This window comes from Artibeus jamaicensis, unplaced genomic scaffold, assembly GCF_021234435.1.
Source record: "Artibeus jamaicensis isolate MK-2021 breed Jamaican fruit bat unplaced genomic scaffold, CSHL_Jam_final contig_387, whole genome shotgun sequence".
Taxonomy (NCBI): domain Eukaryota; kingdom Metazoa; phylum Chordata; class Mammalia; order Chiroptera; family Phyllostomidae; genus Artibeus; species Artibeus jamaicensis.
In genome coordinates, this window is record NW_026521812.1 from 5,723,985 (window position 1) to 5,749,206 (window position 25,222).

At 39.8% G+C, this 25,222-nt stretch overlaps 1 protein-coding gene across 8 annotated transcripts in view; it reads right to left on the reverse strand.

Moving 5' to 3' along the window:
- AKAP7 (A-kinase anchoring protein 7) overlaps positions 1-25,222 on the reverse strand; it is a 107,341-nt gene that overhangs the window by 14,284 nt on the left and 67,835 nt on the right. For 3 of the 8 annotated variants that reach the window (XM_053664801.1, XM_053664800.1, XM_037147884.2), the window contains exon 8: positions 9,205-9,261. The exons of 3 other annotated variants lie outside the window; for them this stretch is intronic. In XM_053664801.1, coding sequence (XP_053520776.1) covers positions 9,205-9,261 — 57 coding nt within the window. Of the gene's footprint in view, positions 1-2,157; positions 2,360-8,088; positions 8,667-9,204; positions 9,262-25,222 lie in introns of those variants that run through there. 2 more of the 8 variants (XR_008391526.1, XM_053664803.1) reach the window with 2 other exon arrangements.

Genomic DNA, 25,222 nt, shown 5'->3' on the forward strand with positions numbered 1-25,222 from the left:
AGAACACAAAAAAACAAGAATAGTGTAAGGAGCCACTGGAACAACTTAAAGCATTCTAACATTCACATCATAGGGGTGCCAGAAGAGGAAAAGTAACAAGACATCAAAAATCTCTTTGAAAAAATTATGAAAGAAAACTCCCCTAATCTGGTGAAGAAAATAGACATGCAAGTCCAGGAAGCCCAGAAAGTCCCAAAGAAGATGGATGCAAAGAGGCCCACTCCATCATACTCCTTACTTATGATAATTAAGATACATCATAATTAAAATATCAATGATTAAAAATAGAGAATCTTAAAAGCAACAAGAGAAAAGAAGTTAGTTACGTACAGGGGAGTTCCAATAAGATCTTTAGCTGATTTCTCAAAGAAACTTTGCAGGCTAGAAGGGATTGGCAAGAAATATTCAAAGTCATGAAAAGCAGGGAACTACAGCCAAGATTCTCTACCCAGCAAAGCTATCATTTAGAATGGAAGGGTGGATAAAGAGCTTCCCAGACAAGAGAAAACTGAAGGAGTTCATCATCATCATCATCATCATCATCATCATCATCAAACTATTATTATATAAAGTGGCAAAGGGACTTATTTAAGAAAAAGAAGATCAAAACTATGAATAATAAAATGGCAATAAATACATATCTATCAACAATGGAATCTAAAAAACAAACTAAGCAAACAAGACGAACAGAGACAGAATCATGGATATGGAGACTGTTTCGATGGTTGCCAGATGGAAGGGGAGTTTGGAGGAATGGGTGAAGAGGTGAGGAGATTAAAAAGTACAAATGCATAGTTATAGAATAGCCATGGAGATATAAAGTACAGTATAGGAAATGGAGTAGCCAAAGAACTTATACGTATGACCCATGGACATGAACAAAGATGTGGGTTTGCCTGAGGGAGTGGGGGATGCTGGGTGGAGAGAGGCAAAGGGAGAAAAACTGAGACAACTGTAATAGCATAATCAATAAAACATAATATAAATAAATAAATAAATAGTAATCTATGACCATTCTTCCAGGCACATGATAATAACAAATAAAGAAACTGAGTACATTTTCAAAAAACTGAAACTTGGTAAACTCAGAAATGTATTGTTTTAGCTTCAGGGGCAATGGCTGAATAAAATAATTTAGTATATACTTTTCTTTTTTCAATGACATAACATTAGAGGATTCCAAAATATATTCACACAAAAGTCAAATAGTTTTAAAATTCTCTTTGGTGATAGCTACTGTTCATTAAAGTTCTTTCAATATGTGAATTCCTACCACAAGAAATTAAACTAGCATTTTCACTTATTGAATGATATGCTGATGAACAGAAATGTAAATTCATTTCTTCCATCAGTGGATGTTTGCTTCTCGAGTTCTTGATCTCTACGTGTGGAAGAACCACTCCCACCCCAAGGAATAGCAAGTACAGTGAGAAAGGCACGTATGTGGTACCAGGGGGACAAAGAACAATCATGATCACACTGGGCTTCTGCTTCCAACCATTCTAAAGACGAGCGTGACATCCCTAGGGTAAGCAGGGCACTGAAAGATGGCTAGAAGAAGGGGATAAAAGATGATCCCAGTCTTGTCCCCCATCATGCCCACTGCTTCTCTCTGAACCACAGACCTGAGCCTGCATCTGCTTAGAGTCTCCTCCCTGGAGCTCTGGAGGCTGAGGAGTCATGTTCCTTCCCCTCCAGACCTAGTGTCCTGCAGAGTCAGTCTGAATACTCTGCATACTTGTGTTTTCATAACACATATCATGTAACATCACTTAGTTGTAATAAAATGAAACTGAAAAAATATTCACCAAAACATTATGATTTAACGAACTTCTGCAAAACACAAACTTTAAAAGAATACATAGTTTTTAGGGAATTTTTATAAACACTGAATTAGTTTAAAAGCAATTTGCTCTTTTAAGTTTGTTAAATTGATATGGGTAAAGCTTTTCTTTAGAAACATCTTATTAACATTTGTTTGAATTTTTGTAGCCTACCTATTTTCTTTTAAAAAAAAACTGTATTCCTTTAGAAATATTCACTTTCCCACATAATGTATTAAAATTTGTGGAATTCCATACAATGCTATTTAATATGGTTGTTATTTTTGTCTCAAAAGAAAGAAGGACCAAAAATTGACATAAACTAAACGCTTACCTCGGAACAATGAAAAAAGAAAGACGTTGAAACAGAGCCACCGCCTGCGTGCCAGTCCTTAACTACTTGTCCCGGAGCTCTGAGCCCATCCTTCCTCATTCGGCCGTTCCATCTGCAGCTCAGACTCAGCAACACACTCCTCCTTCCCCTTCAAGATCCCTGCTAGGTTCCTTTAAGAGGGCTCCAGAGGAAAACTGGATGGCTGCATGGGGGGAAAAGGAACTTGCCCTTTGCTATTAGTCCATTCTTCCTATCAGTGTTGCCCCAAATACAGCCAATCTCCCTGACAGCAGCCACTGGTTCCAGTTTCCACTTTCTTTCCTGGAATTAGCCTCAGAGTTAACAGCAAAGCTGGCCAGGGTCCCCTGCTTACAGGCCATAACCCTAGTTTCTGCATGTCCCTTTGCTGTGTCCTGGGCACTTCCTGGGAGACAGCAATCCTTCCTAAAAGCTCTGCGTCTCTATGCCTTTTGGCCCTTCCCCCAAGGTGCCACGGGCTGAAATGTTACTGCCTGTGTTCTTCCTCAGTCTTGCCTTTCCACTAAAATGTGTCCAACTAATTCCCTATGCTAAGTTCTCGCTGTTAAAACCACTGGTGTAATTCCTTTGCATGGCTGGCCCCTACCTGAAACAAACTATGTCTGTATTTTTCCCTCACCATGTTGTGTTTACAGTGGACTGAGACACGAATGACAAAAGAAAAGGGTATAAAATTAGGAGCAGCTATGAGGCTGATTTTTCTTAGAAAAACTGCATATTCCATGAACTTGCTTTCCATAAAACAATTTATTTTGCCTTTTAATTTAATATTCAAATTCCATACAGTTTTATGTATACATTTTTAGTTTCTAAAAAACCTAAAAATATGTAAATCTAACTTTTACACTGAATATTGAGTGTACAATATATGGTAGTAGGTACACAATAGCATCACAATGAATTTTTATCTTAAATTTACTACACTCATATTGGAGAAAACGAATTTAAAATAAATGTGAGTTTGGACAAATTTTTCATAAAAATTTCACTTATAAAGACAATCGCAGAATAGGCAACACACCTTGGCTGGCGATCACCAGAACTCACTGGTACGACTGCCAGGTCTGCAGTGTTTTGTGTGGCGCACGGGTGACACAACAGTGTCCCCAGGTGACAGTCCACACTTACGTGCCACATCTCTATTTTAAGGCAAGGTTTTGGATCCTGAAGGTACTGACTGAAAACAGTCATTTAATAGATATTATGAAATAAGAAATAACAAAGAGGTATATATTTGCTCATAAAAATTTTGGTCTTCCATTTAAAGAAAGAGTTTTGTGGCTTAGAACAGTTTGAAAACTGCCTTCAAACCTCTGCCTTTAGGCAATGATTTAGAATTATTAATGCAATATTGACTATGACTCCATTTCAGTGTTTCTGTGTTTGAGGGCTCCATTTCAGTATTTCCATGATTAAACACACGAGTTATTACAAACATAGTTAGAATACTACTGGGCTTAACATACCTTTACCATTTGGCTTCTAAAATCACCAAAAGAAAATGTGTTAAACACTCAGTGTCCTAATTTATCCTTTGGAGCCATACAGAATAACTCTTCTTTCCCTTCCCCATTAAAGACTCCTCCAAATATTTCAAGGCAACTGATCCATCTGCCTCCTCTTCTCCTACCTAAGCAGCCAGTCCATCAGCCTTCCTCTTATAATGTGGTTTCCAGGCTCCTCACCATCCTTACCTCCCTCCTCTGGACATACTCGCACTTGCCACAATTCTAAATAGGACTGACTGCTATAGACCTAGATAGAAGGTCTTGGATCAAGAGATCATCTGCTTGCCAGTTTATTAGCTATCATTACATCAATCAAAACACTGAAGAAGCCAAGCTTCACAGCTAACTTTAGCTGGATATTTTAGATACTTAGAGAAAGTGTGAATTTTATTTTTGCTCTAACAGTTGGATGTAAGACATCGAATTGAAATTCGGTGTAATTTACATGGCAAATACCAACATCAACTATCTAGCCACGAAGTCAGAGGGGAAGTGGAAGGAAGGGCTGCTGAGACATGCGGAAGAAAACGTACCACCCTTTTCTGTCAGATTCTTTCTTCCCTCTTGCATTAGCATTACACGAAGAACTCTGTCTCTCTCGGGAATACAAAATTCCCTCTCCATCTACCCTAAGTATTCTGATTTTATATCACTTCCTCCCTGGCACAATAGTTCTTCTGTATAAATATCTTAGGCTTACAAATGTCCTTGACTATATTTATACGCTTGGGGGCAGTTTGTACAAACATAAAAATTGTAATTTCTCAAATATCTTTGTCTCAGCCTTAAGTAAAATTAATATCATTATATCCTAGTTGACTTAGGCTTCAAGTTAAAACTCCCCTTACTCTTTGTATCTGCATCCTACAGCTCCATCCCTCTCCATGACTATCTGTTGAGGGCAAAGCACTTTACTGTACAGCGGGGAGGTCGGTTTTAATAGTTCCAGGGTCTGTTAACTTGTACTCGGACATTATAAATGTTTGTTATAGGAAACTTTACTTGCTAAGATGTTGTTGTAGAAACTGCACTTGCCCACATCAAGCTGTAGCTGCTGCCTGTGACTGGACCTTGAGGGGAGTTCCGCTCTTGGTGGTGATTAACTAAACTCCCTCCCTCCCACTGGACGCGGCTGGTATGGAAGAGGTGTGGCCTCACTTCCTAGACTGAGAACTTCAAGACCTTTTATCTTTGCTTTGTCTCAGTTGGGGCCAAATAAACACTGGAGCCCTATCCATCTCTTTTTTTAATCATGTGAATTAAAAAGTAGCCTTCCAACAACAGGGGCCACGTACCGTCACTGTATCTTCCACAACACCTTGCTCGGATTTTTCAAAATGTGGCGTGGTCAACAATATTAGTTGAGGGGAACTGAATTATTCTTCATAACAGACCTCAGATAAATTTCACCGCCACTAAAATGGCAGATGAAGCTTCAGGAAATATCAAAGAGTTTTCACTTCTTCACTGGGTTTGGAAATGTGTTTGTTCCAGAATGGGCCTATGCTTACATACATTGAGGGTCCTCTGAAATAGTACTTGAAATCTTTTGGCTGCAGGTGACCAAAAAAATGAACTCAAGCCAGTTTAAGCACATATACACACACAAAAAAATGCTTCATGTAATAAAGACGGTCTTAGTCACGGCTCAAATCAGAGGCTCAAAAATATCATCAGGACTGTCTCTCTCTCCTCCAGTCTCTTTCTTCTGTGCTTGTGCTGGCTTCACACTGATTCCCTACCAACTACCAATCCTATGCTTACATCCTTTCCACTCACAACCCAATAGGAAGACAGACCCCCTATCAGATCTTGAGGAAGACTTCGCCTGACTCTGCTTGGACCACACGTGCCTCCCAGGGCAGGGAGGAGAGGCATCGTGATGGACAAAGCCCAGAAGGAGCGGGAGTCCCGCAAGGAAAGGATGTTAAACTAATAAATGTTCAAAGTCTACACCAAAATTCAAGGTCTGAATCTTGTAAGTTCATTCTTTCCCTTCCTGGGCATGATGGAAATAAAGCTACAGTTCAGCTGACTTCTGAGGTGACCGGTTACACAATACACTGTCATTTGTTAAAAAGAAATTATATTTACTGCATCTACCATATGCCAACCCCAGTGTCAGGCATTTTATAGACATAAGCTTGTTTAATTCTCACAATAAGTGGATATTTAAAATGAAGGTACAGAGGCTTCGAGAAATTACATAGTAAATATTAGAACAAAAAATGCAAAATGAGTCCACCCATCTCCAGAAAGCCCTGATTTCAGCACTGAGACTTTGGGGTTCCTTTTAGTTTCTTTACTGTAAGTATCAGAAGTTTTCCAATAACAGCTCATAGACAACTACATATTGGGCTGGGCCAACTTAATTAAACAGAAGGCAATTATCTACGGGAAGTGATTTATCAGATGCCCTGAAAGAGTTTCACTATCCGCCTGAAATTCCTCCCTCAGAGATTGTTTTGGACTAAGTCATTACCACTGCTTAATTTATTTTGTCATTTTACTACAAGTATTTCCTAAGAGGACAGGGGATAATTTAGTATTGTTAAAATGCATATTCCTCAGGAAGGGGTAATATATGAAGTTTTTTAACCAAAACCTTTATACCCATGATTCCCACTCCTTTTCTCACATGGTCCCCAAAAATAAGACACAAGGATGGGTCACATCACATTGCTTCATGGGGCATCGGGGTAGCTCACAACAGCCTGTAACTACACTAGAAGCTGGGAAAAACACTACATATAGCCTTCGTACTCCCAGTGGAAATTAGTCAGCATTGTTCACCAAATCCAGGCAACTTCTATGGTCTGAGAACAGCAACAAAAGGAAATAGAATTACCATATAGGCTATGAATAAATAAAAGGAATCAGGGAAGTAAGACAGAGTAGTAACTTTGTGCATTTGCGCTAATGTTCCTATACTTAATTTTAGAAACATAAACCTCTGGGGTGTACATTATTTAATAAAAGAAGGAGTAAAACCTAATCTTCAGTGACTACGGTTAAATGTTTTATATTGCACATTACTGCTGCTACCACAGTATTACCCACAGACATCAGATGCAAATGCAGCCTCAGCTCCACAGTGGCGCTGGCCCTGCCACACCTCACTGCTTCAGGAAGGGGGCAGCACGTACCAGGGCCTGGGGCCCAGCGTCCTGCAGCTCCGGGCCCTCAGTACCCCTGGGGAACAGTAACTGAGAACTGCCCCAAACTCCTAGCTTTCAGCTACCTCCCTCTCTTAAATGGGAAGTCGAGCATCTATTTTCTAAGTTTCATTTCATAAACAATTTTCCAAGTGATCATGGCATTATTGTTCCTGGCACGTGATAAGCATTTGATAAATTAAAAAGAAGAAAAGCAGGTCTTCAGACCATCCTGGAGGAGGAGGAGGAGGAGAAAGAGGAGCAGTAGAAGGAAGGAAAACACTGCATCATATCTATAATATTTATTTCTTAGACTCTTAACTCTAAGGAAACAATGGGGAGCCGGGGGGATGAATAAACTTCCAAGATCATGGTAGTTCAGCCACCACTTCTCAAATATGAGGAACGGAGGCCCGGAGATGTTAGCAATTGCCCAGTGTGAGACAGGATATGATTTGTCACCCAGGTCTCCTGACTCCCAGTTCTGTGTCTTCCTACAGTGAAAACTGCAGGCTAAAGGAGGGACCTCACATTTTCACCAGGCAGCAGCCGAGCTGGAGTCACGCTGCATCCCCTGTGTACAAACCCCTTTCTACTCACGAGGAAGGAAATGAATGGTGCTGTCCGCTGATGGGAGGTTCCCCATCACACGTTTCCTGGGGCCCACGCTGGAGCATATAAGTGAGAACCTGTTAAAATGTTTTCCTGATACATTCAGTAACCAAAGTCCTTTATAGATTCCATCATTACACAGAGTCATCCCAAATTCTGTCCTCTGATAGGCTCATTTATACTGAAAGTTCTTTCATATTCACTACAGGAAATGGGTATCATTCTCTTCACTAACGAACATTTGGAACACACCCTCCTGGGTAAGACACCGAGTTTGGTTCCAGTGCTATGAAAGAGACGCACACGCCATGGGTTCTGCCAAAGGGCGGCCTGAAATCTGCCGTGAGACACAGCATACATAGGAAAGCCAACCTCAAAGTCAGTGTTTTTAAGTGCAAGTGAGAAGAGCCAGGTATAAGACTTTATAGGAAGCCTTCTGGAGAACTGGAACCCTAAATACAGAGTTCCTTTGGTGTAACTGAACAATCACCACCATGGCAGTTAAGGTTCAAAAATTTAAGTATTCACCAGACATGAAATTAACACTGCTAACCTCAATTTATGCATTAGTGTTATACCATCACATTACAAATCATCAGAAACAAACCATCAAAAGATAAAAAAGGAAACAAACTATCTTGAGGTTTGACTCATATTTATGAAATGAATGCTATATATGGTCCTGGTAATGTCCCACACAAAAAGAGTATATTGGAACATATTTTACGTATGAAAATAAAATGTGTATGTATTGTTAAAATGCATAGTTATAGAACTAAAATGTGTCAATGCAATAAATACCAATATCATTTTATTTTCAGCAGCACAGACCTCAGGGCTAGCAGTAACCGGCTGGCAGTCTCTGTTCCTCAGCCGTTCCAGTGCTCCTTACAACACCCGTGGGAGAGGCTTCTCGCCCCATAGTGCCTCCCGTGCCTGCAAACTGCCTGCCCCACAGGGCGGGTGGTTTATGTTTGGACAGTCACCTATTTCACCCTACACAAAAGCAATGCTCTTCAAAGAGGGAAATCTGCAACAGGAAGAGAACAACTAAAACGTTTTCCAATTGGTTACAGAACTGTCTCTTTAGTGACGTTTTCTTTGGAGGTTAACTTAGTAAGATTGACAAGCTGCCGTGGTCAGTAAGCCTGTGCAGGAACATTCTTGTTTATGGACAGTCCCTTCAAGAAGTGCACTGTGAGGAATTGGGTGGTTTTAAAAAACAAGTGCTATATAAGAATTCAGCAAGAATGACATAGGAGATGATCTACAACATTTGTGAATTCTACAACATATATGGTGATATTTAAAGTTCCTGTGTAACAATAAAGAGCTTAGTCTCCCAAGAAACATGCATTTACTGTCAGTATATTCAACTTATTGTGGCCAAAGAGCACAGTTTGAGAAAATATTCAACTGCTGGGTTTAAACCAAAAGGGTCTAACAGCTTTGTGATGCATTAACTGAAATACAGGCCTTGATGAGTTCCACTGTATTTGACTATTCACCCTGTCATCAAGATTTCTAGTTATGCGTACAGTTAACTTTCTACATAAATTTAAGCCCGTGCACAACTAGTTGATTTTTTTAAAAAACCACTTTGTTTGCTATCAATAGATTAAAATAGTAGCATTAATTAATCAATCAAATGAGAATACTTTCCATCTACCACCACCAAGGGCAAAAGCAGAATAAAAGAGCAGTGGGCGGGAGCGGGGTCGCTGGGTCCTTACCACTTGGCCAGCTGGGTACATCCTTTCTGCAGCTCTGCAGGACGGTAGAGGACTCGCCTGTGTTTTGAGAATGACATCCACAGGTGTAAACTTCCACCACAAACTCCTTTAATTCTCTACCAGTTGAGGGCCCATCACTCTTTACAGCAGAATTAGAAGAGTGCAGGCATTAGCATTTTTGTGCTTGGTCCCTAGTGGGTCCTGCTAAGCATGTGTCTGTGTATCTCCAAGCAGGCTAAGGAGGCTACTAGGTAGGGACACAAAGATGAATTAGACCCAGGAGGTTACTGTACATCTAGTAGCAAGATCAGAAAAATTCTGGACCCTCCCAAATGTCTGCTACAGTTTCTTGTACATGTCATCGACACAACTTCTGGGCTGGATATCTACCATTAATGCTAATTTACATGTTTTTTGAGGCATGCTAGCTAATGAATTCTCTGCTACTTTTCTTTCAAGTCTTCTTTGTGAGTACTTTTCGACATGTATTACCAGCAACATAGCAGTGTCTGGCAGAAAAGCTTCTCTTTAGAGCATCCTATAGTAACAAAATTAAACAATAGCACCAGAAAACAGTGGATGGGTGTGTAAGTGGAGAGTGGAACAAATTAGGAGGAAAATGGTAAAGCAATGACAAAAATCAAAGACAGTTGATGGGGAGAGAGTGGGGAGGACCAGGGGCCAGTGGGATGAATGAGGGGAAAGGGGGTGCAAATGCATTGATTTCTAACCATGATTTGTACTTCTGGACTACAACTTCACTTTAGACACGGTGTCCTGTCTTCATTTTCTTTTTAAAATTTTGGAACTCGAGAAAACAAACCCAGAAAGCAGTATATACCACTTCCTGTCAATCAATATTAAGAAACGCTGTATGTAAAACACAAGACTTTGCCCTCCAGTGATCCAAAATAAGACAGAAGAGAGCAGATTCTTCACTGAGGTGCAACTTGACTTCAGTCAGTGCCAAGAAGACGGCTTCCAGACAGGGGAGGAGGAACAATGGAAGGAAAGCAGATGCTCTGAGTGAAAACCTGGAGTGGAGGAAGAGCAGGTGGAGAGGGTAGGAAAGACCTCACTGTCCCTGCATCTGTCCATACCAAGGTTTTTCAGGGAGACATATTCCTTAAGGAAGGAATCAATCAACCAAAAACCCCAGGAACTGTAAATAAATCATTCTGACAAATACCTGAAAAGTTTTAGGCTGCCAAACGGATGCCAGTGCTCATTGTTAGGAAATGAAGAATTTTCTTGTAAAGTCATCTAGGGTTTTAAGATCAAGATCATCACGTTCTGTATAGTATAATTTTCATAACTAAAATTTAGAGCATAACTACTGGCTCTTGTTAATAATCAGGTGCTCCAAATTCTTCTAAAATTTATTCCAAGCATTCCCAGAAGATTTCTTGCAAAACTGGCTTATTTCCCAAGTGGATAGGTATAGGATATGTATCGGTTTCTTAAAAAACCTATTCCTCGTTAGTTTCCTGAGGAACAAGCAGCAGAAAACATAAGCCAGACATGGACCTTTGAGTATCTGAATTAGATTCTACAGACCTACTTAAATTTATTTAAAGAAAGCACTGACAAGACAGAAATGTGGCTGCAGAATTAGGAAGTATGACTGTGAACATTTTATTGAAAAAAAGTAAAAATTCAATATTTGGGGGCAACTAGTATAAGGCAAGTCCTATTTGGCACACTAATTAAAATGCCAGTACTGTATTTAACTAAGCTAATTATAAGTGAATACACACAAGCCAGTGAGGAAGAAAAAAAAATCAATGCAAATGTCATCACTTTAAGTTCTGTTTTCTGGGCCATCAGCAAATGTGGAATCTGCCTGACATTTGTTTAAAAATATTCAGTGAGGTTGTGCTGGAGCAAAGTGGCATCACTTGTTTGGAGTGGCCTTACAAGTTACACAGGGACAAAGCAGAAGAAACATGAAAAGATCTAAAAATATATAACACATGTCATTTTAGAGCCAGCTTTACTTTTCTATATATTGTTATTGAGCATTGTTTTGAAAATATCCCAATTTCAAATAAGCAAAATGAAGCCTGTCTTATACCATATATCAAATGGTAGGCAGTGATTTAAAGAAATTCAAAACTAAACTCTGACTCCAGACAGTGTGATAAAAATAAAGTGTAAGATTACCAACAGATGAATATCAAAAATGAGTTTTTCAGTATTTTACATTTAACCTAGCCTCTTTACTGATTTGTGTACTTTTACAGTTAATCATTAACTACACACCCTCCAATCCTTTTAAGAAAAGCCCATGAAAAATCACAGCTAATTATTCTGCTCTTTCCCATAAGAAAAAAAAAAAACTATCCCTAGAAGACAGACACACAAAACAGTCAAGCACTTAGGATTCTGCACAGTACAAACCACTTACTGATTTTTTCCTCATCTCTGGAGAAAGGGAAGCAGCAGAGCTGGCCCATGGCACTGGTGCCGTCCTTCCTTCCTGGTGCTCTTTCCCCGGGCACCCCAAATAGAGAATGCAGTTCACACCCGGGTCTGTGAGCACACCCTGCTATTTCACTCCGAGGAGCAGTGCACGGAGCATGCAGAGCCAATGCACAGCCGGGAGAGAGAGAGAGAGAAGGGAACTCGCTGCAGTGAGCAAAAAGGCTCCACCTCCCAGTCCTCCAGCCCAACACACTGCTCTGCTGCTCCAGGACTGGCATTCAGTGAAAGAGGTGCCCACATGCTGGACTAATAATCCTCACAAAACTGCGGTCTGGTGGCTGCAGGCAAGTCCCACGTGTGCTGTGTGGCCCTCTAGAACTGTCCACAGAAAAGGTAAGAAAGAGCAGACCACCATGAGTGGTCTAACAGACAGATACAGTAATTACACTGGGAAATTCAAAGGAACAAAAAACATTTTCTGCCTGTGTTTAATGAGGAAGAGCTTTCTTTTTCCCCAGAGACTTGAGTGTCTTTGTTTGTTTTATGAATGGGGAACCTGACAACTTGTGTGAAGCACCATGAACTACTTAACACACAGCAAGGACAGCAGAAATGGGAGGGGAGTGGAGAGGAAGGGGAGTGTGGATTCTTCTCTGTACTGCAGGGCACACCCTGTAAAGTTAACAATCTGCTTTCTGAACCCTGCTTTGTTCTACTAGAGCATTAATCAATACTATGGATTTCGAAATGATAGTGTCGACTATGTCAATAGCCCAGAAAATTCTCCAAATCAAGACCCATCACTGAGAAAAAGATCAGGAATAGGAGAATATTTCTCATTTTAAATCACAAGGTGGTTAAGCAAATTCAGGGGCAGCAAAACAACTAATTTCAAAATACAACATATTTAGAACTCCACGACATGAGACAACTGATTTCATGTCATGGTTCAAATCTGACCTCTTATGCATGGCAGAGCTGTCCTCTGTTCTTAGTGCCAGAAGTGCCACCCGAATTCTCCCTTTACTGGTCTACTTCCTAGCTTGTTGCATACATCTATGTACCATGAGGCGGAAGGAAAGCGTGATGGAAGATGCAAACTTCTAAGGTTCTGAATGCAGTGTGTCTACTTGCACACCCATCTAAACAAAGAGTGTACAGTCTGAAAGAATAAAAACTGTTGATTTATTTTTATCCTAAGGATTACTTTTTGTGTTAAAGAAAGAAATATTTGCAGTAAATACCCCTCAGTGAAGAAAATGAATAACTCCTGGCATTCCTCAGTCGCCAATATTGCTATAGTGATACAATCTTTAGAATAAGAAAGCCAGAAGTTTAAAGCCCAAATCTGTCCGTTATGAAACTTTGACCTCCTTGTCAGAGTTTTGATAGTTCCACCTCTAAATCAGGCAAATTCATTGCAAAGTTTTAATTTGTTCTTGCAAACTAGGTAGTGCTTGGGCGGATGGGAAGAGACTAGAACGGACTGGCTGAAGGCTGTCTCTATCTGCCCATTGGTGTTCTCAGCACCAACAGGCAGTTTTGTCCCCTCCCCTCCCATTTCCTGCCCTGCCGGCTGCCATCCAGAGTCACTGCTTATAGACACATGTGACCTCCAAGCACAAAAGCTGCTCACCCAAATGCCGTGCCCAGGAGGTAAGTGCCCAGGCGCTTGCCAGGGGCTTTCACATTTACTCATTTGTTTAATTGCTACCTGGTTTTATGACATATGTACTATTACTCTCCCCATTTTACAGATAAATAAATTTGAGCTCTGAAAAGTAACTTGGCCAAAATCTCTCAGAGAGTATGTAACAATAATGGGATTTAAACTCAATTTGGCCCCATGAACCCTGAACATCTGGTCCCAGAGTTCTGTATTATTAAATACAACTTGTATGTGTTATCAGATATATATAAATACTTTATGAAACAGATTACAGATAATGTGTAGAAAAATAGTTATTTAACCAAGCTCTATGGTAATATGTTTCGAATGTCTTGCTTTCTCCAATTTGGTGCCAACTTCCTTTATTAATGTCCCTGGAGTCCCGTACTCCCACTTTAAAGCAGAGGGCACAAACACGGACTCCCCCAGCTGGACTGGCACTGCTGCCCGATGCCGCGGAGAGACTCCAGCTGGAGCAAGGAGGTATCTTCCAGGGGAACAGCAACACGTGCCGTTCACAAGTAATCCCCCAAGATGTCGATGGGTTCTACTAGACAATTATCAGACTGCTTCTCATAATGTATAGAGATCCACCCCAACTGAAAGATTTTTTAAAAAAGTAACATTACCTTCAGCCCTGGCTGGTGTGGCTCAGTGGATTGAGCGCGAGCTGTGAACCAAAGGGTCACCAGTTCAATTCCCAGTCAGGGCACATGCCTGGGTTGTGGGCCAGGTCCCCAGTGGGGGTGCGTGAGAGGCAACCACACATTAATGTTTCTCTCCCTCTCTTTTTCCCTCCCTTCCCCTCTCTTTAAAAATAAATAAAAATAAAATCTGTAAAAAGTAAGGTTAACTTCAATGAGAAAACATATCTGATATAATACATTCGTGAATTCAAAAGAATAACCTTTGCATGTTTCTTTTCTCACAGGCCTGGCTATGCGCAAGCAGTTGCCCAGAACAGTTGCCTGTATCTGCTGTAGTGATTTCATTTCATTATAATGGTTAATATAGTGGGAATAAAAAGAAAAACCTGCCTCTTCTCCATGTTCTCTGACATAACAGCTCTGATCGTTGTCTCTAGGGGGAAAGTTATTTACCATGACTAAAAGCTCTATTCTCTGTGTCATTGGTTGGCATTATTTTCTACCTAGAACTGAATACATATATATATATTTGGATTTCTGAGCAACCTTGCTATAAAAGTCAGACTCAAGATAAAGAACAAATGTCACTGTAAGACCCTGATTTTATAAAACTGTACAGATTGCCAACTCTACTGAGACCTCTAACTCGTTAATTAAGGAAATCTGAGTTTGACAACTATAGAAACACATGAGAAAGAAAATGTTTCTATATTCAAAAAAGCAGGAAGAAGGAGGACTTTAAATCATGAGGTATAAAGAAAGGGAAAATAGTGTTTTATCGCCCCAGATTCTAGAAGCAAACCTCAGGAGACATGCCTTTAAGCAGAAAAAAGACACTTCAGGAAAATTTCATTACACAGCAGGATGCACACTTAATGGAAACTGTTATGCCAAGAAACGTTGCAGTTTTGGTGACAATGTGCATAAATTCAGGAAGTGCTCAACAATTTATGGAAACACGACTCATGAAAATGGGGATATTTTAGAATATACCCCAATTTTTTATGTTGACACAGGGCTACCAAAAGACAGTTATTCTGGACCTTAAGAAGGCTGGATGAAAATACCCAATGCTGTATTCTGTTTAAGTATGTCCTTTTAAAACCAAATTTCAAGGAATATATAAAGGACACATGGACAAAGCCAAAGGGGGCTAGGATAGAGGGTGGGAGGTGGGGATGGGTGAGGTGGGGGGAGTGGTGCTGGGAGAAATGGCGACAACTTTACTTGAACAATAAAAAAAATTTTAAAAAATTAAATACAATTAGAATTCAGTTCTGGCACTAGAGGTTTAGATCATTTCCACAATTGCAGAAAGTCTGTTTGGACCCTGCTGCTCCAGATTGCATTAGTGTTACAAAAAATAAAGAAGTAAACAAATGAAACCAAACTTCAAGTCTTCCATAAGCAACCCCCAGTCTGTGTGTCTACCACACAGGTGCCCCTCCACTGTTCAGCCACCTCTGCATCTTCATAGCCATTTTGTAACCAAAGGGCGAGCTTCTGACACTATATTGTTAAATACTGATATTTGAAAGCTGTTCTTATGCATGTCTGCTGCAGAGTCTCTGCTGATGCGTCTGGTTTAGCGCCCATTTTCAAATGCCTCCTCCGCGCTTGTTAAGCAGTCGGTTCTTTTCTGTGTATGGACCAAGCTTAACCGATGTGAGAGCTAAAGACAAGCCCGGAATTAGTGAGACAGAAGTTAGGGAAGAGAATCTATGTCTCCACTTAGAGCACAGAAGGCAGTGGAGCTCTTGAAATCGAAGGCTGGAAGAAGGCCTAACAAGTTACATTGTGTCTTTCAACACCTGGAATTTATATTATACCATTATATCAATTCAATTTGATTTAAAGAACAATTTATTCAACACTTAGTATGTGCTTATGTGGTAATCACATCAGCTCCTGGGGTGAAGTTAACTCGAGTGGAGCTGCACACCCAGAGTAGGTAGGAAAGCCAAGGCAGAAGGAGGGAGGAGGCGGGCAGTTGAAGGCAGGCCCCTGCGGAACGAGGGCATTCACTGAGCCTGCGCACTGGACAGCGTTATGAAGACAATGCAGGAACCCAAGAACCAGGGCCAGTGACGGTCATCTTCCAGACAGACTCTGTTTGGTCCTTCTTTTCAAGCATTAACAATAAAATCACAAAAAGTGACTAGAGTTACTTACTGAAGGGCCAATTAAACTTCTAGATGTTAAAACCTATTTAAGAGAAAAAAAGTAAAGGATACTACTAATCTTCTGGCCGGTGTTTGTATTACCTGAGAGGGCTGCTTTCTTATTCAAGTGCCTTTAATCCTTTAATACCCAAGACTTTCAAAGAGAAAGCAACATCCTTTACAGAAATAAAAAAAAATAGACTTCAGGAGCTATTAGGGCCCAATAGGGGCCAACAGGGCCCAAATGAGAAGATTTTATTTGTAGTTGCACAATATAAACATAAAATTCGGTTCTACAGTTTCTAATTTATTGGGGTTTTTCATAGGTCCTAATTATTCTTTATATGGAATCTCCTCAATACACAGCTCTGAAAGTGGCCCACTGTGACCTTGGACCAGACAACAGTCACATTTCCTGCTATGTAAAGGATTGGAAGACTTCGCATAAGAGGTGCTTTAATAACTCAGTGTTGTTATTAAAGCATTTTCCTCTAATAACTCTTAAAGGGCTAAGGAAGAGTGAGAGTGAATCCCCAAGATAATAAAGAGAAAGTCCACGTGTACCAAACGAAATGCAGTTAAGTGAAGACTGGTGCTGGCAGGTCTGGGGACCTGTCTCCATGCCCTGCGACCCAGGCTGACATTCCCTGGACACACGTCACAGCCTGTGATCTGTTCACACACGCTTCTAACAGCACCTGATAACTGTCGTCGGAACTGCTGTTTCCATGTGCACAACACCAAAGTGCTGAGTCCATTTTCTATTAATACAGTTCTTATTTCACATCTGAAATGCGTACGTGTTAGGATGCACTCGGCAGCAGGTAACCAAAAAGTCTTGACTCAGATGTTTAGAAAATAATGCCATCTCTATAATCTGAGGTAGAGTGGCTCCGGGGTTGCTTAATTCCGTGGTTTAACAAGCTCATCAAGACTCAGCATGGTGGCTGCTAAGCCCAGGCACACAGGTATACCCAACAATTTCCAACTTGGAAAATGACATTTTCTTCTCTACAAATCTCTGTGTATCACCAAAAACTGTTCTGAGGTTCCAAGCAGACTTCCCCCCACAGATCTGAGTGAGGTCATATGCCACTTCCTAAACTCAGCTCTGGGGAGAAGAATGGGTCCAATCACCTACAGGCTAAAGGGCCCCCCCCCCCCGCATGCCCTGAAGCCCACCGCCTCATGGGGAAGGGAGGGGGCTCTGCCAACAGGGAAGAAAGGGGAAGGGAGTGGACTCAGAACAGGGAACACACTAGTGGCCACTGCAGCTTCGTACTTACCTTTCCTTTAGTAAAAAGGCGGTATCCACATTTAGTAAAAATGTGGTCATTTAAAACTAGGGAAATGATTGAAAGGGTCTATAAATAATTTCGTATTAAAAAAAAGCCCTAAAAAAGTAAGTCATTGAAAAAGAGTTTCACGCTAATAAAAAAAAAACCCATCATACACAGATATGCATGCCACATTTATAAACTCCTTTCTGGTTAAATGTGTAGCTGGAGAACAAGCAGCAAAACTGTGAACCGCCTCTCTCTAAACCTTACTGTGCTAAGATTGACTTCTTAAGCAAAACCTTTTGCTTGGATAAGAGCTGATAGCAATGAACATATATTTGACAGCTATGGTTCCCTGGTATGAAACAGAAAACTTGTGAAGATCTAAGGTAGTTCCCTTTACTTGTAGTTAGAATCAAGACAAAATATTCACCTGAATACTAAAGCGAATAGAAGATCAAATAAAACCACAATTTGTGAATTTACAAAATGTCATTTTCTCAGCTACAATTAGTGCTTTAGGTATTTTATATAAAATATATTAAAGTCAGATAAGATATCCAAGGACCTTTAGAGGTTAATGAAAAAAAGATGGAAAATTTAAACTTCATAGAGGGAAATAATGTAAACTCTGTGTATCTTTTACTCTCCTGTCCCTCCGTTTTTATGAGAACAGATCTCTCTGTAGGGGAAGTAAACCGAATAGTAAAGGGAAACGTTTATGTCATTACTGCCCAGATCCCATAGGCCAATAAGAAACAATAAATGGATGTTGTATTTACTTAAATAATTTCCACAACCTTTTATCTCTGTCCTAGCCCCGTTTTAAAAATCTGCTTTCCTCCTGTCCAAGAGCTATCCCAGGTAACGCGCTGCAACACTAGTTAGAAGTCGGCTTGCCCAGCTGCCCCTCACTACTTCATTCATACTCACGGCTTTAACCACCATCCTAATGCCACTGTGCCCCGTATCGATCTCTTGGATATGTCATCTGTGTCGCAGATTTCCCTCCAGATCTGTCGCTTCATTGGGCCACAGGTGTTTTTTGTTGTTGTTGTTGTCTAAAATTGAACTCATCATCTTCTTGTCACCAAAATCTGTTTTCTCCTTTATTCTCTATGCGGGTATAGGGCGCAACCACCTACTAGCTGTCTAAACCCCATGTGTGGGAGCTATCCTAGAATTCTCCTCTGTCTTTCATGATCCAGCCTAAACCTGAAAACGCTGATGCTCCTGCCTGCCTAGATCTACAATGCATCCCCCTTTCTCATCCCCACTGCAAACACTAACTGCAGGCAATCACAACCTGCCTGGGCTCGCACGCAGCCTCTTACTCATCTTGCTGATTCAGCGTTCTATTCCCTCTCGACAACCACTTCATTGGAAGTTTATACCATTGGAAGACTGACCTTTCTGAAGCACAAATCTGATCGTGACATTCAAGCTCCAACATTGTGGATGATCCCCATTCCCTACAAAATAAGATCTGAATTAAGATAAGACCTGAATGACAAGTAATTCATATGCAGAGCAAACTACTTACACCCCTCTGAGAAAACACTTCCTTTTCTCCCTCCTCACATTCTCATTTTTCAGCTCAAACCTTAACTCTTCTATGCAATTCTCCCTTTTAATCCCAGGCCAAATTAAAAGAATCCTCACTGGGTTCCCATTAACTTTATTACAGTCATTATCGGCTTAAATTGTAATTGCGTGATCACCCACTAGAAAGTAAACCACTGGACGGTATGGTCTATGTCAGCACATTTTTCATCCTCAATATGCAGACAGCATAACGCTTGGCAGGTTCAATAAATAGCTGTTCCATAAATGGCACAAATAAATTGTAACAACCATAAACATACTAAAGGAGCTTTACAGTGAAGGAGGAGTCTTTCTGCACACAGCTGGCAACTCTTCAAAGGCCCTGAGGGAGCTAGGGATGAACTGATGGCTCAGGCAACATCAGTGAATCCTGAGTTCACTCTGCCAGAGCCGCCAACCACGAGCGCTTTCCTCACTACAGTCATACTCTGCCTTCCAATTCCTATTTTAAGGGTAAATATGTAATAAAAGAATACAGTGGGATGGGTTTTAAGACAGAGCTGGACAATGAGAATGTTACTACTTCTCTTCCAATTAATCAGAAAGTCTAGCTTCGGCAAAAACTAAAATACAACAATGTAACACAAAGTAGAGAACTTGTGAGTTATCATAATGATGGAAGAGACTTCGTGAGGTCAGTCACTCAGACCTCCAGAAATGGTACTCTCTCTTCCCCCTTAAACATAAAGACATTTCACAAATACCTTCACGCCTTGTTCCAGTGGTTAACAATCTTTCAGAGGCCAAAGTTTTCCCTAATTCCTAGAATAGTGTACAACTAGTAAATATTAAGAAGAAATTGACTTTTTAAAAATACCAACCCTTCCTGCCCTGACCGGTGTGGCTCCTTGGCTGGGCATCATCCCGCAAGGTAGAAGGAAGCTCACCAGTCCGATTCCCAAGCAGGGCACTGATGGATGCTTCTCTCTCTCCCATCAGTGCTTTGCTCCCACACTGATGTTTCTCTCCTTCTCCTTCTCCCTACCTTCCCCTCTCTCTCAAAATAAATAAATAAAATCTTTAAAAGAAAATACTAACCTTTCCTTAAGTCAGTCTTTGGGCTGCTCTGTCCTGGACATAAGTACTCTCCATACAAATTGAAATAAAAGCAGCAATGAGAACGGGCACTAGTGAGTGGACAATGAGTATGTATCGGGCACGGTGCTAGATGTTTTTTGTGTATTATTTCACTCCATCCCCCCGATGTAATGAGGCAACACCATTATTAGCCCTGCCTTACAGGTTTAGGGTCAGTAAGTAATGTGCACAGCATTGCTAGTTGGGGAGCCCCGGCGGCCACTAGAAAGGCTCTCTCCTCCTGGGACTCCGGGGCCGCTCGCTTTTCTCGCTCTAGCGCACTCTCTCCGCTACTCTGCATCCTCCCCATTCCTCCGTGCTTCGCTAACATGGAGAAGAACTGATGAGTTTTGTACACTTGGCTCTTGGGATTTTACATTACCAGGTTAATCTTTTAGACAATACTGCATTAAATAGAATAGATCTGCCGAGTTTATGGTTTCCTCCCAAAAGTCAAGTTTTTACCTTTGCCATTTTATGTATATATAAATTATATAAAACGTGGGGCAAAAATAGGTTTACAGTTGTTCTTATGGGAAATAATAATACAATAAATAATAATGTAAGAATCAACTGTGTTTTGTGTGCACACAACTGTAAACCTACTTTTGTCCCACCCTGTATAAATATGTATATGCAATATAAAAAACTGCAGAAATACATAAAAGTACCTGCTATATACAAAGGTGAGCAAGAGTAGGATTATAGTTGTAATACAAGTAGATAATATAATAATCAATAAATAACAACACAGTAAACTCTATTTTGTGTACTCATACCTGTAAACCTACTTTTGCCCACCCGTGTGTATATGTATGTGTGTGTGTGTATATATATATACACACACACACATATATATATATATATATATACACTCACTTTTATTTTTGAAATGCACCAGTGTTAATCACATGCCAATTTAAGGAAAACACAAAGAATAATGCAAGTCTATATAACCTGAAATGAACATTCTAATGTTAGAAAAGTAAAAATACCATTCCAATAAGCATTCTAATAGGACTAGTAAGACTATTAACATTAATAAGTAACATTTTATAACACTATTTGCCAGGCACTGTGCTTAGCACTTTTAAAAATTAATAAGCATTTTCAGTGCAGTGAAACAATGTATTTGGAGGCAATTACGCAGTATGATGGGTTAGTCAGCCATAACTTTGGTAGCAGAAAGGGTCTCTTAACACTAATTGGCGATATTTTTAAAATTTAATTATTGTTCGAGTACAGTTTTCTGTCTATTTCTCCCATCCCAGCCCACCCCCCAGTGCTCCCCACCTCCCTCCCATTTCCACTCCCTTTAGTTTTTGTCCATGTGTCCTTTATAGTGATCTATATCTTAATGGGTTTGTTTGACCACAGGCTCAGCACTTCAATCATTTTGCTCATACAGTTCATTTTTCTTTTTATTTGGAATTCAACACTGACCATATGGTCCATAATACTGTAATAACTATACATGGTGTCAGATGGGTACTAGATTATCAGGGTGGTCACTTTGTAAGGTACATAAATGTCTAATCACTCTGTTGTTTGCCTGGAAATAATATAATATCGTTTGTCAAATATAACTGAAAATTAAATTAAAAAAATAAGCATACACATGGAAATTTTACTTTCATGTTTTCCAGAATACACTTACAATAGAAGGCTCTACAAATAAATCATAAAATGACAAATTTTTATTGCATCGCTCTAGCAGTGGAGCTTAATTTTCAGATAGTTAAATATACCATACAGCACTGCCCCTTTAATATGTGGAGTTCCTAAGGCATCTAATATAAATCAGAAGGTTTGAAACCAGGCCAACAGATGGTTGAATTTTCAAAATAGCCTGAGCCACAGCTGCCACTTTGTATTAGTGTCCAGATTAAACGCTGATACACCAGTTGAAACACAGTGAGCCATCACTAAGATTAATTTTCTCAGTTACTTAATCTGAAGCTTCCTCTAACTCAAGTAGATATAAAAATAACCTAAGAGTTCCGATTATGAATTGCTTTTCATTTTTATAGGGCATATAACAATGAAATTTCAAACACTTTCTTCTCAGAAGACATGTTTCATCAAAAGAACGTTTAAAGGGGGACAATTAGATTACAAAAGGAACCAGATTGGCATTTGAAATATCGTATTTTAACACGTCAAAGGCTCTGCTTTTTAAAGAGCATTATGCTTTCTAAGTAGGATGACATGAGTCCCAGTTAAACCCAGACAGTCTTCATTTTCTTCTTTTATCCCAGCATAGTACACTTGTAAGTATACCATATGAATGATAAATTGTATAGTCGCTCAATTTCTGTGTCATAAAATAATGAACCATCCTCTCCTGAGTTCTCCTTAAATTATTTGATAATTTTGAACAGAAAAAATTTCCAACTGCTAAAGTTTTCAAGTGAAAAAAAAGTGTAATTTTCTCAGATGATAAAACGACTTCCCTCTTCTAACATGCCTGAAATAGATTCATCTTAATTGGTCTAAGTCAGTGATTTTCAACTGTTGTGCTGCAAGAATTTTAAAACATGTGAAATCAGACTAGTCAGAGTCACTGGCCTCTTTTCCCTTAGACTGTCAAAAAAATAATAGCCAACAGCCAACACAACAATATCTATCTGGTGTGAATAAATAAAAATTATACCTATTTTTTGTCAGACTGGCAAAAAAATAAATTTTTTTTGGTGTGCTGCAGAGTTTTCATGATTAGTTTATGGTTGCTATGAGATGAAAAAGGTTGAAAATCGCTGGTCTAAGTACTGATAAAATTTCTGTAATCATCTCCCTGTCAGCCTGTGCAACAACAACCAAAAAAACCAAGATAAAATTTTAGTCCTGACCATCACAAAAGAGACATTTGTATATTATAAAATATTAACACAATAGTGCTTTATTAATAAGTCATATCATATAGATTTGCTACTGTCAGCCTGGGGTATTTTGCACTTATATCTTTACAAAAAATGAATGCTTGCGTGGAAATTAAGGAGGGATATAGAAAAAAATTTAGGTGAGAGGAATCAAACCAGTTTGTATTTTATAGACAGCTGAGTAGCCATCAGAATTAATGTAAGGAGAAAAAGTTGGGAATACTAATCAAAATGAATTTGGAAGGCCTGTCTGAGGATTACACTGTTTTCTGGTTTCTTTGGACCATGAACTAACGTAGGAATTCATACACGCCTTGGCCCCAGGACCTCTTTTCACTCCCCAAAATTTCTGACAATCTGCCTCTCCAATAAGAGCTTTTGTTTATGTGGGTTATATTTATCATTAGCAACAAATAATGCCAGTTTCCTTGATATGACAGTTTTACTTATTTTCAAGAAAACACCTGTTAGGCCCAAGTCTGAAAATGATAGTTTATCTGTCAGTCATTCTTCAAGAAAAAAAAAGGGTGTTCCATGAAAGAAGGTGGAGACTTTATCTTGCAGCTTCACCAATCGAATGCTTTTCCTGGGGTCAAACTTCTACTTCAATATGCAGTCGAAGGGGTTATGCTCACTTCCCATTTTTGTTACAAATAATATCCTTATTAAAAAGACACATTCTTAAATGTTGAGATTAAATGCAATTAATAATTTTTATGACTCAAAAGAACATTCTTACATAAAACTGACTTAAAAACCTTTTTAACTGTAACTGCCTTGATTCATACTGGCCACACGCAGTCATTCCCACCGTTGTTTTTGCATCATCGGTATAAATGTTAACCCAGTGGAAAAGGCACACAATGTCTTCACATTGTCATCAGAATTGTTTTGCCCTCACAGACCCCTGGAAGTGTCTCAGTGACTGTCAGGGATCCATGGACCAAAGTTTGAGAACCAGTGAATAAAAGTATATTTTAAAAGAATTTAAAATCTAACAAAAGTAAATGATTCGTATATAAATTATTAGTAATAATTATTACTAATTATTAGTTACTATTAGTATATAAAATCATTTTTATGAAAAAAGAAATCATTTTTCTACAGCGGAAAATGTAAACAACTTCATGAGAAAAATCAACATTCAAGGGCCCATCTATTGCCAGTACTGCTATCCACTAAGTAGACCTTCACATGGGCATATGACATTTAAGCAATATAAACATTTTCAAATTAAATGTTAAAACTTTATTATTTATCATTGATCTGATACAGATTAAGATTTAAAGATTCTAGAAAGTTCAAAGATTTTTGCTCTAGCTCTGCCTTCCCCAGCCATGAAGAACAACTGTTGACTCCTTTCTCCCTCCAGCACTCCCTGCTGCAACAACCAACGGGGCATTACTCTGACAGTATTTTCTTTCACAGAGAAGATCCCATGTCTACACACTAAAATCAGGCAAGATCCAGAGCCACTGGAGCTCTGCTTCCCTCCCTAAGGATAAAATGGCATGGGAGATCAGGACACCGAAGTCAGAGCTGAGCGTCTCCCAGATGCAACCCCAAAGGTCCTTTCCTTTGGCAGAAACGCAACTTAGGTATGACTTCTAGAAATCACTGGATGAACCATGACAAGCATTTTAAGACTGACAGCATCGGTCTAAGCTGCCCATATCCCTTAATGGCGATTCTCAAAGACCCGGGACTTCTGGATAGAATAAATTCACTGACTCAACTCACTCAGAATTCTCCATAGAGTTTCAGCCCATAAAATCTGGTATCTTGATCTGATCTGTTTAGCTCTGGATACAGACTGAACAGACTGTAGCTATGATGACTCTAACTCACCTAATATATAAGACCCTTTCCCCTTCTATCACCACATCTGTGCAGGCCTGTTTGCTTCCATTTGAGCCCCTCACTTGCCTCTGTGCTAGTCTTGAAGGTCTTATCTTCAGGGTCCAATCCTGTGTCATTATGTTGAGTATTAAACTTCATCCTCTGTCTACCCTACACCTATCTACTCAGTCTCCTTTATTACACATTCACTGCCTCAGTCTGTGTGATGGTGCCCATCTCCTTTCCCACCTCCCTCGCCAACTCCTCAAACACACTGACCAAGCCACTGCCTCCTTTGTAGCTTCCTCCACTAACGAAACAGTAGGCTCCATCACTACAGCCTTTAAAGTGTGGCTCCTATCACTAATACTGCCCCCACCCTACCTCCCAGTCCAATGCTTCTCTATCCTTGTAAATCATCCTAGTACTCCTAGAA